We start from the raw sequence: 19,594 nt of genomic DNA, 5'->3' as shown, positions 1-19,594 counted from the left end.
TCTACATACATTAATTTAATTTTGAAAATCAAATTTGTTGACATTAAGACCTGAAAACTGGACACTTCGAGCACTTTTTCAATTATGAACAGGATGCATGGGTACTTTATTTTTAACAGAGCGGGCGCAAATCGCGAGCCGGAATTTATGATAAAACTGTCATGAAAAGGGAAAGTTTTTTATCAACTTAGAGGTATATATGAGTAAGTCACTTGGATCCGTCTATAAAAAAGTGTTTGCCATTTTCTTGTTTATTCATTGGCAAAAAAGAATGCCTATATATTGAAATTCCTGCATAAATGTACTTTAACAAAACGGTTACAATGATAGATGGAATCATTTTCCGCGCGGAGCGCGCGGAAAATCATGATTTTTTTTAAATTGTACTATGGATGTAAAACCAAATTTTATACTGTATTTGGTTAATTTGCCGATTTCTGTGTAACTTGATGGTTTTGTTTTCTTTTTGCACTTACAGAATTATTGGGGGGCCAAAACACTGTGATTGCCCCCCTGTCCCCAGTATCGATGCCTCCCTCTGAGTTTAAACCTAATTATATTATAAGATCTAAATTTAGATCAATGTCCACTGACTCCCTTCAGCTCAGGTAAACAGAGCTCCTCTAATAGTGGACAAAGGACTATTCAGTACATCGGGACCACAGAATACAATCTTAGGAAAGATCCTTGAAATACAAGAGGAGTAACATTGAGTTATTGATTTATATTCTAATTTAGCAAACATTATAATCTATACTTACTATCATTGAACACATGCAGTTACTCTGTTACCGATCATCCATCCTTTTCCCCGTTAGATCGTATTTAGCAGTTTTCAATTTTCCTTTCTTTTCTTTTCTTTCTTCTTTTATCTTTTGTTTCATTTCAATTCTTCTTCCCCCTATTTTGTCTTTTTCTTTTCTGTCCTTTTTTTCCCTTTCTTTTCTGGTCTCTGCCCCCCCCCCCGAGAGTAAACGGTTCTGACATTCTCCCCCCCCCCCAAAAAAAAAATGCGGATTCGAAATGAAATTTCCTATCCACAATCTTGAAAATTATTGTAGCTTACCAGTACTGTTGCTCGCTAGCTTGCTGCTCATGCTGTGGCTGTGGGTACCACTCATATTAGATTTTGTGAAGGCCAATCGGGAAAAATGGCGCAGTCCCTGTCGGACGATGAGTTCCAACGAATGCAGGTAATATGTCAATTTTCTATATTATTTACTGCAAATCATGTACACTGATATCTTTATTCGTATTTACAAATCTCGAATTTTCATTCTCAAAATACAATATGAAGCCAAAAATTGCATTTGAGTAAATCGAGTTTAATTATGTAACTGTTTATGTTAGACTCTTACTTATATATGATCGATGTGTAAGGCCATTACCAATACCGACGCATGCCATATTTCTGCACACACATCCAATGGGGGTAATCACGATCATGTGATACAGATATTCGAATTGAACAGGAGCTAAATCCCCGGGTATAGTTTATTACTTGTCCTTGATACAGTTTGAGCTGTGGTTGGCTTGCTTTGCTGTGCAGTCACTGTGGCTGGACAGGAATAGAGTAAAATGCCCAAATATATCGGATTCTGAATTCTGTCTTGCTCTTTAAAGTCTTCGGACACAAGCATAAATCATAATTAGCACATGATTAGACCAGAACAAAAATACAAGACATTTACAAATGTTGAATATTTAATGTTTAATGTCATAAAAATAGAATTGTAAAAAATATGGTAAACAGAAATTATTTACCTACTAGGAGGTAGTACTACCTCCTACCAGAAGCTTGTTTTTTGCTAGACCAAAAGCTTCAGTCTCTGTATTTTGGTTGTTCCGCTGAACTGCGTTGGCTCCACTCACCATACATAGACTGAAAAGCTGCGGGGTCCGTGGCTACAGACAACGTATAGTGAACTAGCGTTTTATAGATCGCGATTTAAAACTGTTTTTTGAGTGAAAATTATGACATACATTATCAGGGAAATACAAACAATTTAAGTAATTGCATACCTTGGACCGGAGATATAAAAAAAATCCACTGGATGATTGAGAAATCTGTCATCTAAGCCATTTTCTCCTGACCTGACGGTTTCTCTTACAAGTTGCCATCTTGAATGACGTCATTATCGCTAATGTCTCGATATATCGCGATTATAACTATTATCGTTTGTCTTGGTGAGTGTATCGTATGGTATTATTGCCTTGCTGGTGGAATGCAATATCGATATCACATTCGTACATTGTTGACGCCCTCTCCGTTCGTTTGTAAATATTTCATAGTTTGGCTGCCATTTCGACCTGTTTTCCTGGGTCGTACTCAACTAAACATCGGTAAAGTATCATTTTCATGCATTTTCATCTATATCGTTTAAATAATCTGAAAATAGAAGAATCAAATATTTTGCATATTTAGTTTTCACATCCTTAGATTGTAACTTCGATGTGAAATATTACACCAAAGTTTGGACTCTGGTCGGACAAAGGTGCTGGTGTTATAACGAATGGGAGCCCACACGGACACTTTACCGTCGGTAAATGGGGATTACAGTAAAATGTCAGAAATTGTTGAATAAATCCCCAGAAACGACGGTTATTCCTGTCTAGTTTTTTGCAAAATATCGGAAGCAGTTTTCAAATATCAGTAGAGGCGCACGGCCAATATTGGAGACTGTCTCCCATGAGAGAGATAATCTCCAATATCGGAGACTTTCATAAAGAATTTTGGTATCCAATTTCAGAGACAGTCTCCAGTTTTGGAGACCAATTTTCTTTGTTTACATTTGCTTAAAAAGGATTACCTTGGTGGCAAATAAAATGTGATAAGCAGATTCCTCATGAAATATCACCCCTTTTCACCGTCTACTTTAAAAATTCACCGTCTACTTTTGTTTTTATAAGGATTTTTGTTGTCATCCACACACAAAACAAATGGGCTTCTGACCTCGGTGGGACAAAAGTTTGGGTGGAAAAAATCATACTTTTGTTGGTGTTGTTTCTTTTGTTCTTTTGCAAAGCAAGTCTCCAATATGGGAGATTGTCTCCCTTATTGGAGAGAGTCTCCCATATTGGCCGTGCTCCTCTACTGAATATCAGGCACGTAAAGTTGTGCGCCGCGATCAGTATCACTTGATATTGCTTGATTGCTTGATAACTTGTATCAGCTGCGCCAATTCCTGATTTTAATTATCGCTATCAATAATTTTGATATAGAAATTGGTAAATAATAATTATGTACTCACCAAACTGACCTCTTTTGGCTCTAAATGCTGGATGTCTTCGCTTAGCTGTGGGTGACTTCGTTCTGTAAACGAGCGCGGGCGTGTCAAAAGCACGCATTTCCAATTTAATTGGCCAATATGTCTGATGTTTGGGAGAGTGCTATATTTGGAAGGGTTTGAATTTGCAGATTTTCTTGCAATAAATTGAACTTGTGCGATCTTGTCAGCAATATTTCTGGCGGAAATTACTCTCCACTTCAGATTTTTTTGGGGGGTCATCGATCTTTTGGAGTCTCTAATTAGCAAGGGTCATAAGAATCTTTGGAAATCAAAATCATGGATTTTACCCCTGGATTATTTAACCCTTGGAATATTTTTTTGAGCAGCAAGTCGCAGGTATGTTCATGTATCCCATGCATGCAAGTCCCCCACCAGTGCAGGTCCCTTTTGTTGTGGGGAGGGAGTTGAAGTCATTTTCATCTTATATGTTGAACCGTCCGATGTTTTGGGGTTTTACTCATACCATGTTTACCAGCGTCCAGGCCCATGGATCATTAATTAAAATAATTATGTCATTAATCTAGTTTAAGTACATGTATAATCAACCAAAAGTATTATGATCCCATGTCTGCGCACTTAATGTTTGTTGAATGAAGATTAGGGTAAAGTTTTAAACATGGATTGCAGTATCTTACATGTATTTCGCCATCTGCATTTCTTCTGCTGTGCCACCCACCTGTCACTGGCACTGCCTGAACCAGAATGGTTTTATAGTCATTTGTAATGTTGAAAGATGTCTTGTAGCATCTGATATCAGTCCTTAGAGTAATTCCCTGAAATGTTGCAATGTTTGGTTAAAAGATCCAGCAAAATAAAAGGAGTTTACCTCAGTCCTTTCAAAGTTTGAGTCGCACACTCTTACGATACAAATTTAATCACCATTTTTCTTGGGCGACAGTTGAGATGCCCCCACAAAGCAATCCATGTTGCTCAAGCTTTCCGCTTAAGTTGCTATATTTGGTATCAAAATAGAGATTTTAAAATTGATCACGATCATTCCATTTTGAAAGTGAGGGTGATAATTTTTATCAAAATAAAAGGGGTTGTGCGTTGATATTAGATCTTGTTTATTTGCCTGAGGGAAGCAGTAGCAGGCAAAATGGAAGATGATTTGAGAGGATTCGTGGATACTTTCCTCTCACAAAACAATATGAGTAAGATTTTTTTTGGGGGGTGACAAAATTGAAGGTTGGAGAGTGCTGATTATTGCAGATGGTGAACTAACAGGTTTGCACATTAATTTGATCTAACGCACACTAAGTTTGACATGTGCAGAGATTCTGGATTTGACCGCCAAAGTAAACTCACTTTCACAAGCCAGAATCCCAAACAAAACAAACCAAATCATTAATACACACAAACAAAAGCTCTAACACTCACCTAAGGAAAGTCGCAATCAACACTAGAATTCTGTTTAATAGTCAAATTTTGCCCTTAAACTGTGGAATCTGCACTATATTTCCAGAGTACAGTGCAGATTCAGATTCAAGAAGCAGGGTTGCCAAAAGATGTGCTAAAAAGAAAAAAAAATCTGTGGTTTTGTTCTGAGTTTATTTATGTTCTCACAAATTTAGGATTGTATCTTCAAAATGATTTAGAAAAAAAACAAAAAACAAGAAAAAGTCAACTGCATTGAAATTGTGCAGAAATAAAATCAACAGCTTGTTAGAAATGTTTCTCTTCCATATGAATATGCTGTATGTACAAGTGCAGGAGAATTAAGAATATCTTAATTTTCCAGGCACTATTTGTACATGTTTGAGTTCTGATTAAGTTTCCTCAGTTCATAATTTTGGTTGTTTAATAGTATATAGAGGTGCTAGAAAGTTAGTTAACCCTACAGCATTGCTAGAGAGTTAGTTAACCCTACAGCAAAATATGCTCAGACTTCATGCTAAGTGTTGAATGTAGACAACTACACTACAATGTCTGGCAAGCCCAGAGAAACTTTATTGAATGTAATATTTTATCTGACTTCTCAATAAAATTGGCAGAATTTGAACACTTTAAACTATGTTCATTTTCTGGTGGGGTTCACTAACTTTTAAGCACCACTTTATATATGTGTCCCAATATTGTACCAGCAAAGTTTTGTTGAATTCTAAATTTGTTTCTATGTTTTCTTTCAATTAGAATCAGTTACTGGAACTCAGAACTGCTAACTATCAGCTTAAAGATCAGTCAAGAAAGTTAGAAAATGGTAAGCACTAGCTGTAAAACAAAATCTTTTTTGGAGAAGCATTCGAAAATTGTGGCTGAATATAAATTCTAATGTTTTGTTATGCTTGAAATTTTTAATTCAAAAGATGATGATTTTGATAGAGCTGACTCAGGACGTTTAACCATCCATTGTATTTGATTTAGTTGTTAACTGATCAATGAATAATGAATATTCCTTTCTTTCTTGAGTCTGAAAAATCAATTTCAGTTGATATTACACTTCTAAGATCAATGTGTAAGTGTTGGACTTGAATGCCATATTCTTGTGAGGCAACCAAAATCTGTCCTGCTTTTTTCAACTAGAAAAGCATGTCTGAATTAGCTTAAATCAAGATGGAGTCATTAGGCAAGTCAGTGCACTTTTGCTTTTACCCACTTTTTTCTCTAGTTTATAAAATGAGTTTAACAGCGTAAGTTCAAAATCAGTGGTGTTATAACTTCTGGGATTTTTTTCCATCAACATGAAATATATTTTATATGTCTATAAAAATGTGACATTTTTGTTGACTTTACAAGTATATGGCATACATTTCCTTCATATATTAACATTGATTGTCAGTGGTCTAACCTCAACTGAAAGTAAATCTTTTAGAGTGAAGAAAGATGGAAATATTTCTCGTTTTCTGGTAGTATCCAGTTGATTCAACATTATTTTGCGGAAATAAGGGCAAAAAATGGCATTTAATGGATTTAAAGATTTGAAGTTTCAGCAACTTTTTTTTCAGCCCCGTCGACTAACCTCAATTGCCCATCTGTAAATAAATGTTCAACCTTTTTTTTTTCAAAATAAATGTAATAAACTTACTTTGATTTACTATTCTATAAAGATTTTACATTAGTGTTCAGGACTCTTATTCTAGTAAAATGTGTGTTGAGTATCATTTTTAAATGATCATTGATATTTTCATTTCTTTTAAGTTATTGTCTTCATTCATTTAAATATTTTATTAAAACTTGAAGTTAATGAGTAAATAATTCTTTTTTCAGAGTTGAGCCAATTGAAGCAAACTTCTGCTGCAAATGAGAAAGAGCTTGAAAAGGCAAACAAGGTATATATTTTTTAAAAAATCTTATAAAGTGACTTGTAGACTATTTATTTCTTTATATTTGGGGGGGGGGTTGATTTGTACATTTTTTTGTGCTTCACGTATGTTTTTATTTTTACTACATTTACTAATTTTATTCTACTCTCTCTGAATTAATAATGTTGAATATAGAGCTGAAAGGTACAGTGATCACTCTCAGGTCTGTTGAATTCTGATCATACCTGAATGAGCTGGAATGCATATTACAGGAGGACAGGGGGGGGGGCTATTCCTGTTTATAAAATGGATTTAAGGATGTACCCAATGCAAATACATTGATGCTTGAGTTCTATGCAACCCTCCAACCTTACATAATTATATAATTATGACCTTATTATGTGAACTGAATTAAAAGATAATAAATATCATTGCTATTTAATTTTGATGGGGCCTTTTGTAATGAGTGAACAATTACATGTACAGTAATAATCTTATTTTTCCAGGTTATTTCCAAGAGCAAAAAGGCAAGGGTAAGTTGAAAAAGAATGATTGATATCTTATAAACAACTTAACTGAGCATAATTTAGTCAATGATCAAGAACATACTTTTGGGGTGAAATTGATATTAATTATACATGCATATGATATACATGTAGGGGATGGAATTTTAATGATGATAGACATGCCTTGACTTTAATAGCCCTTTTTTGTCTCACCCACCAGAGGTGAAGGTGAGACTCACTTAGGGATCCAAATGTCGTCTGTCATCCGTCACAAACCTTATGACACATAACTCCACAACCGTAAGTCACTTTTCAACCAAACTTGGATGGTAGATGGACTCGGGGTTCCTGCATGTTATGCTGCAGTCGGAGGTCACATGGTAAGGTCAAAGGTCATTTTAAGGTCAAGGCTAAAGTTTACATGCAAGACTCTTATGACACCACTCCGCAAGCGTAAGTCACTTTTCAACCAAACTTGGATGTTAGATGTACTTGGGGGACCTGCATGTTTTGCTGCAGTCAAAGGTCACATGGTAAGGTCAGAGGTCATTTTCTGGTCAACATTAAAGTTTACATGCAAGTCTCTTATGACAAGTGTTATTCAATCTCAGTCATTTCACAATGAAGTTTCGATACAATTCTGTTGCATGCCCTCACAAATCACGATATTTCTGGTTATTTTCATAAGTGGGCGAGACACAAAATCGCTTTTGCCTTTTTTTTTCCTTTGTTGTTACGTTGTGGCCAATTATAGATGTATTCTAAATTTCTCAGGCTCAATGATACATGATCCATGTCATTCACAAACTTGTTTATGATGTAGTTCTCAAAAGAAACCCTACACCTTGCATGAACCTTGTTTTCTTGTGATAGGATGTTGAAGCCTTGTTTGTGGAGAATGATGGCCTTCAGCTTAAGCTCCAGAGCCAGGAAGAGGACTTTCGCCTCCAGAACTCCACTCTTATGGAAGAGCTCTCAAAGGTTAGGATGACATACAATTCCTATATCATCTTCCCTAACAATCGATTCCATTTTCCTTGATTTTCTTATCAATGGCAAGTTACTAACTGTTATAAACTCTTGAAATAATGTGTTCTTATTGGTCATGAGCATATTTGTTATTGAATGAACCTTAAAACCAGTAGTGATAGATGAAAGAATGACATGAATTGATTGAAATGAATTATGACTAGGCTTTTACACTTGGTCAAGGGGATTGGAAATGTTTCGCTCTGTAATTTTTTCCCTTTAGATCTTGGAGTAAGTTGTTGCAAAGTATAAATTCAGGAATGGCTCAACAAACTGCATTAAACATATTTTCCTCCTTGGTCATGTTACATGAGTACTTTGTAATATTAATACACAAAAATACAAGTACTCCTTAGACCATGTAACTTTGTGAGCTGACCGTGAAAGTTTTGAATTGTTTCAGCTTTGTACAGCAAATGAAGAGTTAGAGAAGGAGGTCAGTACATTAAAGAAGAGTCAAAGTGCCAATGACGTGGTCGATGGAAGCCCCTCTGCTTGCTCACAGAATGATATCAGAAGACTTCAAGCTGAAAATGCAGCTCTACAGAAAAACCTTGCCAGTAAGTGAAGAAGGGCCAAACATTGTTCATAGCATGGTTCTATTAAAGCTAACAGAAGATATGTTGGAACTTCACAATGTTAAGGACTCACTGCTCCATTTCATAAGTTTGCTTCTATTTTATGTAGGGGACTTTGTGAACAAAGAAATGTTAAAAACAATTTTCTAAATTAATTTTGCTGTTTTGTTGGTTATAATGCTGTTCAATAGATATTTGAAAAGGGGTTGCATTCTTGCTGTGTTGCAATCATGCATTATATATTTTTAATATGATTTAGTTTTTATATTTTTCATAACTTTATTATAGGTACTCAACAAAGATATAATGATGAACTTAATGGAATGAGACAAAATGTAAAGTGAGTAATGATTACACTTCTCAAATTTATTGCTTTGTTTTATCTTTTAAAACAATGTAGGAATTTTTAAAAATAATATTTCATGTGTATATGTATTCATTGAGTTTTTGTTTCACTTGCATAGCAGTGTGAGACTACATGTATAGGCGCCGCTTTTCCGAAGGCGGCATCAACATCAAATCTTAAACTAAGGTTAAGTTTTTGAAATGACAGCATAACTTAGAAAGTATATGGATCTAGTTCATGAAAGTAAGGTTGATCAAGTATTACTGAACATCCTGCCTTAGTTTCAGGTCACAGGACCAAGGTCAAAGGTCATTTAGGGTCAATGAACTTAGACCGTGTTGGGGGAATCAATATCAAAATCTTAACTGAAGTTTTGAAATTTCATCATAACTTCGAATGTATATGGATCTTATTCATATAACTTGTACTTAAGGGTAATCAAGTATCACTGAACATCCTGTGTGAGTTTCAGTTCACATGACCAAGGTCAAAGGTCATCTAAGGTCAATGAACTTTAGTCAAGTTGGGGGTATTTGTTGAATTCCATCATAACTTCGAAAAGTTAGGGGTCTGATTCATAAAACTTGGACATAAGAGTAATCAAGTATCTCTGAACATCTTGTGCAAGTTTCAAGTCACATGACCAAGGTCAAAGATCATTTAAGGTTGATGAACTTTGGCCAAGTTGGTATATTTGTTTAATTACTATCATAACTTTGAAAGTTTATGGATATAGTTAATGAAATGTGGATATAGGGGTAATCCAGTATAATTGCTCATCTTGCACAAGTCGTGGGTCACTTGCTCAAGGTCAAGTGTCATTGATGGTCAATGAACGTTATAGAATATTGTTATATGAATGGTGTTTTTTGTGAATAATTATTTAGAGCTGTTTTCAAAGTCAGCACTGCTGCTATATTGTATACAAATGATGCATGGGTTGAGTGGGTCAGTAGGAACTGTGTGCACAAGGTAACTTTGGTGTGATTTAATTGGTTTAGACCATAACGCCAAAGTTAGCACGTGCACACAGTTCCACTGACCCACGAAAGAAACCCATGCATCATCTGTTTTATGGAATGGAAAAATTCATTGAATAAACCACAAAAATTAATGATTTACCGGATGCATGATAATTTCATGCGTCCGGTAAATTGAATATACCGGACGCATGATTTTTTTTTACCAAACTCTTGATTTATTACCGGATGCATGAAAATTCCAAAATGTAATGTAGACCCTTTAATAACCCTGGACAATATAACGAGTATGCCTAACTTGATAATATGTTGGCACAAAGGCATTATTATACCCAAAATGCCAGATACAGCTTTGCATTGACTAGATCTATGAGGCAGGCTCAGACCTCCAATAGCTGTGTTTATATGCCCTGGGCCGTGCAGGGGGCCAGTGCCTACGGCTGCCTGGGCCTGCAATGGAGATTTGGCTGCGCACAGCCAGCTCAGGGCCAGGGCAGTAGATCTAACAAAGTTAACGTTATGTCGTATGTCTGGACTTCTCGTCTAAGGAGTATGCAGGCAATATTAATCCCTATGACAATTACGGTACCGTATTTGTACTTACAGATCATTTTGCATCCTTTATTTGATTCATTCTGCCTTGATCGAAAATTCAAAATTTTGACGTAAACAAGCGTAACAGTACATGCGCAATGACTTCCCAATGACCTTTTCGGGCGATAGCTTGTTTACAGTGGATATCGTTTTGATTATCGGGATATCGTTCATGCAGCCCAGCAAAAATTTTTGTATAGCTCTCAACCAATCGGCTTGCAGGGATTTCCTCATCCATTCTATAAAATCGCATAATGCAGGCGAGACTGCCAGAGGCACTCCACTTTTTTTAAAGTTATGACTTAGGTTTGTTTTGAAGGTGTCTATGGCGTTATAATTATCAAATTTCAATGGTAAATTATACCAAAGAAAGGTGCTGTGACTGAGAAAGTCATCATAGGCTACTGGTTTTTGAGAGTATACAAATAATGCTGATGTAATGATCATAGGCAATGAGTTTCTGAATAAGGAATGACAAATTACTTGGTGCCAATCAAATTGTGTACCTTATACCTGGTCCCCACTGTCATTGCGATCCGTTACAAATGCCACGATTGGCTTTTCATAGCTGATCGTGAACAAATTTGAACCATTCCAAATTTCTCTACAATCAACTCAATTGCCACAACCGATCTGATACAATCACTTTGGTTATTTCACGATTATGACCAGTTTCAATCGTGACGCAAATTGTGACAGTGGAAACAGGCTTTTATGTGTGGAAAAAAAAATCACTTAATGATCTGAAGCCATACAACTAAATTCTGCAGCATGAAGATTTTTACAGATTTTAATTAGGCTTGAATAATGTCAAACTTGTTCTTTCTTCATTCTGACGGTGTCTTATTAGTGTGAATTTGGTATTCTGCTTGATATATGATGTGAAGAAGTCCACCCCAACAAGAAGTTGATTTGAATAAAAATAGAAAAATACAAGCAAGCACAAAATCAGAAGTAAAATATAACATTTTAAAGTTTCGCTTAATTTCACACAACAGTTATATGCACAGGCATCCTGGTCTGTATGCAAATGAAGAGACTGATTATGCCATTCACCCACTATTTCTTTTTATTGTCTGAAACATGAAACATAATTTTTTCCTCAATGTCGTTTAAAACAAATTTTTATTCCTGTGGTTGGTACTTTTTGTGAAATCTGTAAAAAAATTGGAATATTGTATAAATGAAACAAAAGAAATAGTGAGGAACATCATAGTCCCTTCTCTTGTGCATGTCACTGAATTGCGCATAGGACCTTTCTTGAAAAAAAAGCAAACTTTAAGATGTTATAAATTTCTTATTTTCCATCAGATTTTAATGAAATTTTCAGCATTATGCTTGTTTGATTTTTCTCTTTTGATTCAAATAAACATTTTCCTGTCGTGGAGTTGACCTTTAATTTTCATGATCCCAAGATCTGAAATTCTTCACTAATATTTTAAAAATGAAACAAAATTATTTTCCAAACCATGTTTAATTAAATCTGAAGTAGGATTACTAAGCGTGACGTACATTACCTTTTCAGTTGACTGTCCAGAATTACTGATATCTACAATGTCTCCCACAAACGAAGCTACAATATCATGCATTATTTGTCATCGCAAAGTGCTCTTTACAGTAAAGACAAGACAAGAAAATGAAGAAAAAAATATACAGCATGATAATTTGACATCCATAGGTTAAAATAATACTGTGAGAAATGTAAAATAAAAGAAATACTGAGCATTTTACTCTCACAATAACTTTATTAGCATGAAATTTGCTGCCTGTCGTTTATCTTGTTTGAACACCAAAAAAACATTTCCGGAATATGATATCATCAAAATGTTTGTGGTGTTCCAGCAAGACATGACTCTGTCTTAATCTTACAAATTTCTTCACACCCATGTTACCTCCAGCATGTTGACCCAAGCATGTGCTGATGCTGAAGAGCGCTATACCAGGTTATTAGGGGAGCGTCCCACTCCAACAGGAGCATCAGGAGACCAGCAGGAAGGAGAACAGATGGAAGAGATACCAATATCAACACCTGATGGGACTGTATCAGATCAACAGTCTCCTGTTGAAGCAGGTGAGATGCATATTGTTTGCTTCATTGTAATATTCATTTCTCATTATATATCCTGTTCATGGTACAAATAGTAACTGTGGTTGCGGTCCTTCTGAAATGGCTTTCAATATTGAGTTAGCGCTGAATGTGTCTGATAGTTATTACAAATATTTGTTATATTTAAAACTTTATTGAAACATGTAATTGAGACTCTCTTGTTTTGCCAGTTGTTGTGATGGTTTAGTTTGTTTATTTGAAAATTGCACGAAAAGTGGTTTTGAAAAAAAGCATTTATTCTACTCATTCTATTCCCATATGTATATATGTTTCCTTTTCTTTATTTCATTTCAAAGCAGTACGTTATTTGTAAAGTTTGGTATCAAAGGCAAATGCTTTCTTTAAATGTATTAGTGTTTTGAAAGGAAAACATTGAATTCATTCAGGTGATACATTACTCTTTTCTTCAATTTCAAAGATATGTTTGATATGTGAATATTCGCAGGCAATTACTTTCTTTGTGAGCATGAAATGTACATGTCAATAGTCGTTTACATTGATATGCATGTGCTCTATTTCAGTTTGATATTTGTGTTGTGTATACAGAGTTAAACCACTTATTGAATGATGAATTTGAAGCCTTTATTGAAGACCTGAAGCTTACTGCTGTTACAAGTGACTTTGATGATGATATAGAACCAAAAGGTTTGTATGATTCTGTTCCAGCTATATTCAAGCCCATAATGCATGTTGTGCATGATAGTTTACTGAAAGTTGATAGTGGATAGTTTGCTGACAGTTGATATTGAGTTTTTATTGAGTGGTTAGTTTGCATCGTCACCTGAAATTGAGAGATTATTGTTTTTTATTCCAAATCTGAAACGGTAAATAAAAAAACCCAATATCTTTACTTCTCTTTAAGAAATTCTTTGCAAGATAGAATTATGATTTGACAATCAAGATATCTTTTAATAAACAGAGCGCTGGCAGCTGACGCACATCAAGCCAATCATAAAACAAGCTGTCACTGATGGACAGCAGAGATCTATTGTGTGCTGCTCCTACACATTATGATGTTATTCGTTTACTTTCTATAGCAGTACACACAGCAGCATACGTTCGCGCTATAAAAATCATCACGGAAACAAGAAAACGGGTGTGCATAAACATATTTTTCAATAAACATATTTTTTTTTCTAACAACCTCTCACAAAATGCATCGACATCATTGTGCAGGTCAAAATATCTACAGCAAAAAAGCAGTAAAAATTTGACCGAAAAATGCATCTTGTTAGGACAATATTGATGTCGAAATTTGCGCTTACCTCGATCAGAAGTTCATTTGCATTTGGGTGCAAAATTCCAGATTGGCGAAATTTAATTGGATTTTTTTCTGATGATCAGACGACAATTGCACAATATTGACAGCTTGAAATAATGTTTTGAAAACCGGAAATAAATTGCACATTGTATTATAGGTAATGAAGGGATTTTCCCTTATTGTAGCGATCGAACTTACATGACCGTATCTGGTCGAAAGAGGGACAGAGATTGCTCGGTGACCATCATAGGCCGAGAAGGGATTGAATAAACAATCGCCGCGGGCGCTCCTCGTAAAAACAGCATAAAGAGAAAGTTAACTAAGTGGTTGCAAATTTGACAGCTGGAAACTGGTGGTGGCCATAAAATGCTCTCGTTGAATGTCCATTTGTAGTAGGTCCATGGTTAAATTTATATTATAAGATCATACGAGTGCGGTGGTAAATCACATTCTTTTACTGTTCGATCTAGTAATATATGGAAATAGCATTAAATATCCAAAATACAATATTATGAATAAGTTCAAAAATTAATAGATGCATACACGTGGTACCAATCAGTAAGATAGAGAGAGAGGAAGATAGATTGGAATAATACATTATAATACTGTTAAATACAATAATATACAACAATGTCGTGAAATGGTCAAAATATAATAGATCCAACCAGTGGTACTGAGCAGTGGGATAGAGAGGGATATATAGAGATAGAGAAAAATAGAAGAAAAAAGAGAAGAGAGAAAGAGAGATACGAAAAAAGAAAAAAGGGAGATAGAGAGGAAGAAGGGTTATTCAACATTCACCTGAGTGCTTGTTATACTAGGATCTAGATTTTGCTCTGAGATCACTGCATATGATCTAAAAAATTGAGTGGAAATGCCCTTATTTTGCACGTACTCCAACTATTAACAATGCATTATGACATTATTACCTATGGTATGATGTCATCAGCATAACAGTGAATTTTCATCGTTACAAGTGATGATCAATGCTGAAACTACCCTTTATCATGTAACTGGCTTTTGACTTTAGCAATATTCTTAGCATACATAATTTAATCGCCTGTTTTAAATTGTCTCTATACACACATTCAACTAGTTACACTTCATTGAATAGGAGCATTCATTACATGTTTGTACCAACTTTCCTATGTTCAGACTGAGGAATATTGGTGAGGCTTACCAAATTCTTACTATTTATAAACACAGGTTATAAAGTGTTTTTATAAATTCAATTTCATATTTTAAGATAGGAGTTAAATGCTTAGCCATTGTAAGCACCAATTTTCTTCCTTTAGAACTAATGTGAATATCAAGTCAGCATTATATTGTGTGACTTACTATACTTTGACAAATCTATTTCTGTTTCTGTCCTTATCTTCCATTGTACAATATCAAAGTAATGTTTTTTTTTAGTTATAAAATGAAATGAAAGATCATGGATGTGTCCATGTACTGACAAGTTTGTGTATGAGAGTAATATGATTGGAATACTTGCATTTCTTGTTGCAGATCCTATGACAGTACTACAAGGACATGCTAAGCAACTGAAAAAGAGAGTTAGTGGTGCACTTGTTAGAAACATGGAGAGCTTTGTCAAGATGGTATCCAAAGGTAGGTACCTCTCTTTCATGGTTCAGTCAAGAGTTTGTGTGAGAATAGGAGAAACTTATAAAAAGCTAATTTTGAATATTCAAGTATTGATGGCTACGGTTGGAGTGAAGATTATTTACCCTGAAATAAGTTGCGATGTTGTATCTGTTTATGTTTTATAATTTTAATTCTAGTTCTCTTCTATAATGCTGATGGATTTATGTACTTTCTTTTATGAGGAGAAGACCTTTTTTTTAACTTTCTTGATTTGGCAAGTTGCTGTTAGGTAAACATGTCAAAACTTGCAGAGATAATGCTCTTTCAGTTACAAAAAAATAAATAAATAGACCAGAGGGTTTCTTTTTTATTATTATTCTTAAGGTTGTGAATAATTAACTTATAATGGCTGCAACAGCATTTTTATTAGCAATGATATCCTACTTTATTGTTTTATTGCATGATGCAGAAATAAGGCCTGTCATCATTAGTCAGTTTTGTGTTGCAATCTTGTAATACTTTTCTCTTTTGTTGTCTTTTATTGGTTTTATAGAAGAAGGAAGAATAAGCAGAGGAAGTTCTTTTGCAGAACCAAATGAACCAGTAAGAGCATTTTGTTTTTCTTTATTTCTTTAGCAGATACTTTGGCTTGTAAAAAGCTAAAGTAATTCAGTAGTTAAATTGAAATTAATGAAACTGGTAAATTGCTGATTGGTCTATCCCTGTTTCCCTTCTTTCTGTTTATTATTATTATTATTATCATTTATTCGACATTTCAAAAGACATGAATTATACAATACAAATTACATAAACAATAGGATACACGTGACATACTACAAAGGGCCTGGAATAGAGATGAAGGGGCTGCCGGGGTTTGGAAAAGGATAAGTAATTTTACCATTACTCACAGGTCTTCCTTCCCACACCCCTTTACCTCCATCCAGGTCAGTATAAGAATATAAAAAGAAACATCTTATCATAGATGTTCCTTTCCTAGTCCATCTACAACTAGTTTTTCTACTATGAATTTGGTCTAATTTCTATGAATCCTATTTACCATGTTGGTTAATTTCCAGTTTAATAGGCTATACCCGTTTCATCTAATATCCCATTAGTCTAACACCACTTAGTAAATATAGTTAGATGAACTTAAAAGATAATTAGTAAATGAAGTAGTAATTAGACCTACTTGGCAATAGACTGAATGATATTAGACTGAGTATGTATTAGACCAAGTGTAGCGTAGACCAACCAGCAACTAGACCAAATTGATAGGAGACCAAAAGGGTTTTAGCCCTTGTGGCATTCATGCATGACTTTTTTTGTGGATTCGCTGATTTCCACATATTTTTATATCCTTTTAAGAAGATTTTTCTGCAACTTCAATTTTGTTTGTTGGAGCAGCATGGCTACCTTCACATAGATTTTGAGAGCCTGACTCGGACCTAGTAAATTTAGAAAAATATTTGAAATTGTACCATTGTTCCGGTATATTTGACCATTTCAGTGGCACTCGCACTAGCGATCTACCATCTGTGATGGGGATGGTATAAAAATGTCAGAAAATTCTCATTAAATCCTAAGAATAGGTGATTATTCCTGTCTAAAATGTTAATCTAAAATGCATTAAACACAAAGTTTCAATACCTCCCTCAAAGTCTTGCTATAAATGATTTAATTTCTCTGTGTCTCTCTCTATCTCTCTTGCTCTTTTCAAACAGTGTGATCTGAATATGTCCAGAATAGATGATCAAACGAAAGAAATAAATGGTAGGTATTGTAAAGATTTTCATGTGTGCAGTGAATGAAAGTATTTTTAATTTGTAACCGAAGGGTTTTTGAAATTCTGTAAAAGTGTCCACTTTATTTTATTTGTTTTTGAGTGTTGCATAATTTTGAAAGATTGGGTTCCAGTTGCATAAACTCTGTCTTTGAATTAAGTATCATGGAATCATTTGATTTAGTGCTGCTTGGTCCTGGTTATCATGGTAATTGCTATTTGATAATAAAGTACCATAATGTAAGTTTTTATTCAACAAGACTCAGAAATAACTTTTCTTTTTCATGTAGCCATATTAATGTCTTCTAATTACGTGAGCATTTTTGCAGCAATAGATGTAATTTTCTAAAGTTATCACATGTATGAAACCATCCATTATGGGATACTTGCCTGGTGCAGCACCCATCAAACCATTTTAGATATACTGTTATTACTGCAAAAAAGTCCCTTCGTATTATTCATGATTCAGCTTTTCGTTCACACACTGACCCACTATTTTTTTTAGCAAATTGCTGAAGATAAATGACCTATACTTATTTCATTTAGGATAATTTATGTTTAAATTTGACAAAAATACAATTCCATGTGTATTTGATTCTATGTTTTCTCTTAATCGGTCTTTTCATAATTACCCTACTAGGCAATCCAACGAATTTCATTTACCTTGTTTTAGAACTTTATTGGCAGAGTACATTTATGTTCGATGGCCGTAGATTTTGGAACTCCCTCGACAATAACATACAAAACAGCCCTTCCATACATTCTTTTAAAAGAAAACGGAAAAACTTCTTACTTAAATCTTACCGAGGTCTTCATTACTAATTCCGCTCATTATCATCTCCTCTCAGACATCAAGTTATTTTTATCAGTCTTTATTATTTTGTTTATTCTCTATTTTCGGTTGCAATGCTTCCTGTTTCCTTTATGTTTATTTTTACTTTTGTCGTCCTGTTTTTGTTTTATTCGTTTTATTTTACTCTTTTTTTTGGTCTTTTTTTGTGGATTATCTTGTTCTTTTTAATCTATTCAGTAAATCTCCGTAGGCAAATAGCAACCATTGCATCTCTCTCTTTCTCCCTCTTTTCTCTTCCTTTAGGGAGGTTCACATTATACAAGCTATGCTTGTATAATGCCATTTCCACAGATACCTTTTTTAATCTAAATTATATATTATAATTTGTCTACAACATGCACCATATTTGCATATATCTTTCTATGTTAATTATTGATGTTTTTAATACAATTGTAATGACACTGATTGTATCATAAATATTTGTTACAATGTATGTAAATGATTTGTATCAATATTTATGTCATTTCTGTTGGAAATAAATCCGAAATCTGAATCCTTATTTACATGTGTTTTTTTTTTTTATTAGACTTACAGTTGAGAGTAGATACAGAGCAAGAAGAAAACAAAATATTGAAACAGCAACTTCAAGACAGTGAGGTATGTGTACATTTGTTATGTTTCTGTTATAGCCTGAAGCATAAATATTTTTTTGTGAAAACAATGAGATAGAAGAAGAAAGTAATGGCTTGTATTTTATTCTTAATTTTTCTTAGTCATTAGATTGTTTTTTGTTTTAAAATCTACATCGGAGTGTGCTTATTTGCTAAAGCATGTTTTGTGCAGGTAGGTAAAGGTTCAAATTAGCAATGAAACTCATTTATACAAATATGTTCTTGTGAAAAACTTAAGAACTTTTTTTTCTTTAATAAAATTCACCTATAATTTCATAATTGAGGCAAGCTGTGTTAAAAAACTGGATAACTAATTAAACATTTTTTTGTTTACAATGTTATTAAACTTGTATTTCACAGATATATTTTCTTTTATGTCTTTTTTAATCTTGGTTTACAGCTTTAATGAGAGTTTAGACCAATGAAACCATTTGATAGATGGCAAAACAATGTGTGGTCAATGCAATGAATTGTTACATAATTATATTACTTTCATCTCACTCTTTCATTTATTGTATATATTGGTATACAGTTCATATATATATATATATATAACATGTTTTTATAAATCTAATGATACTAAAGTTTTGAAATTGTGTACACATTACTTTAAAACATAAACAAAAATAAGTTCAGTAATTTTCCAGATACTTTATTTTGTACAGCAATCTTACAAGGCAGAAATTTTAACCCTGCAAGAGGAGATACAAAAATTGTCAGAAAAGACCAAAAAGAAACAAGAAAGGTAAGTTTCTTGTCATGCTATCACCTATGCTTCATGAGAAAGGCAGATATGACATACATCTGTGGGCCCAATTTATTGTTATGCA

General features: G+C 34.1%; 1 protein-coding gene across 4 annotated transcripts in view; it reads left to right on the top strand.

The window, feature by feature from the left end:
- Positions 1-1,066: 1,066 nt before the first annotated feature.
- Positions 1,067-19,594, top strand: part of LOC121410588 (GRIP1-associated protein 1-like) — a 40,760-nt gene continuing 22,232 nt past the window's right edge. For 3 of the 4 annotated variants that reach the window (XM_041602773.1, XM_041602771.1, XM_041602770.1), the window contains exons 1-14: positions 1,072-1,193; positions 5,424-5,490; positions 6,498-6,559; positions 7,039-7,065; positions 7,912-8,019; positions 8,471-8,627; positions 8,934-8,985; positions 12,464-12,636; positions 13,219-13,317; positions 15,443-15,544; positions 16,074-16,123; positions 17,242-17,290; positions 18,680-18,750; positions 19,430-19,509. In XM_041602773.1, coding sequence (XP_041458707.1) covers positions 1,152-1,193; positions 5,424-5,490; positions 6,498-6,559; positions 7,039-7,065; positions 7,912-8,019; positions 8,471-8,627; positions 8,934-8,985; positions 12,464-12,636; positions 13,219-13,317; positions 15,443-15,544; positions 16,074-16,123; positions 17,242-17,290; positions 18,680-18,750; positions 19,430-19,509 — 1,139 coding nt within the window. In that variant the 5' untranslated portion in view covers positions 1,072-1,151. Of the gene's footprint in view, positions 1,194-5,423; positions 5,491-6,497; positions 6,560-7,038; positions 7,066-7,911; positions 8,020-8,470; positions 8,628-8,933; positions 8,986-12,463; positions 12,637-13,218; positions 13,318-15,442; positions 15,545-16,073; positions 16,124-17,241; positions 17,291-18,679; positions 18,751-19,429; positions 19,510-19,594 lie in introns of all 4 variants that reach the window. The other variant, XM_041602774.1, reaches the window with a different exon arrangement.

This window comes from Lytechinus variegatus, chromosome 3 (assembly GCF_018143015.1).
Source record: "Lytechinus variegatus isolate NC3 chromosome 3, Lvar_3.0, whole genome shotgun sequence".
Taxonomy (NCBI): Eukaryota; Metazoa; Echinodermata; class Echinoidea; order Temnopleuroida; family Toxopneustidae; genus Lytechinus; species Lytechinus variegatus.
The sequence above is the reverse complement of the archived record's forward strand: the minus strand, read 5'-3'. Positions and strand labels throughout refer to the sequence as shown.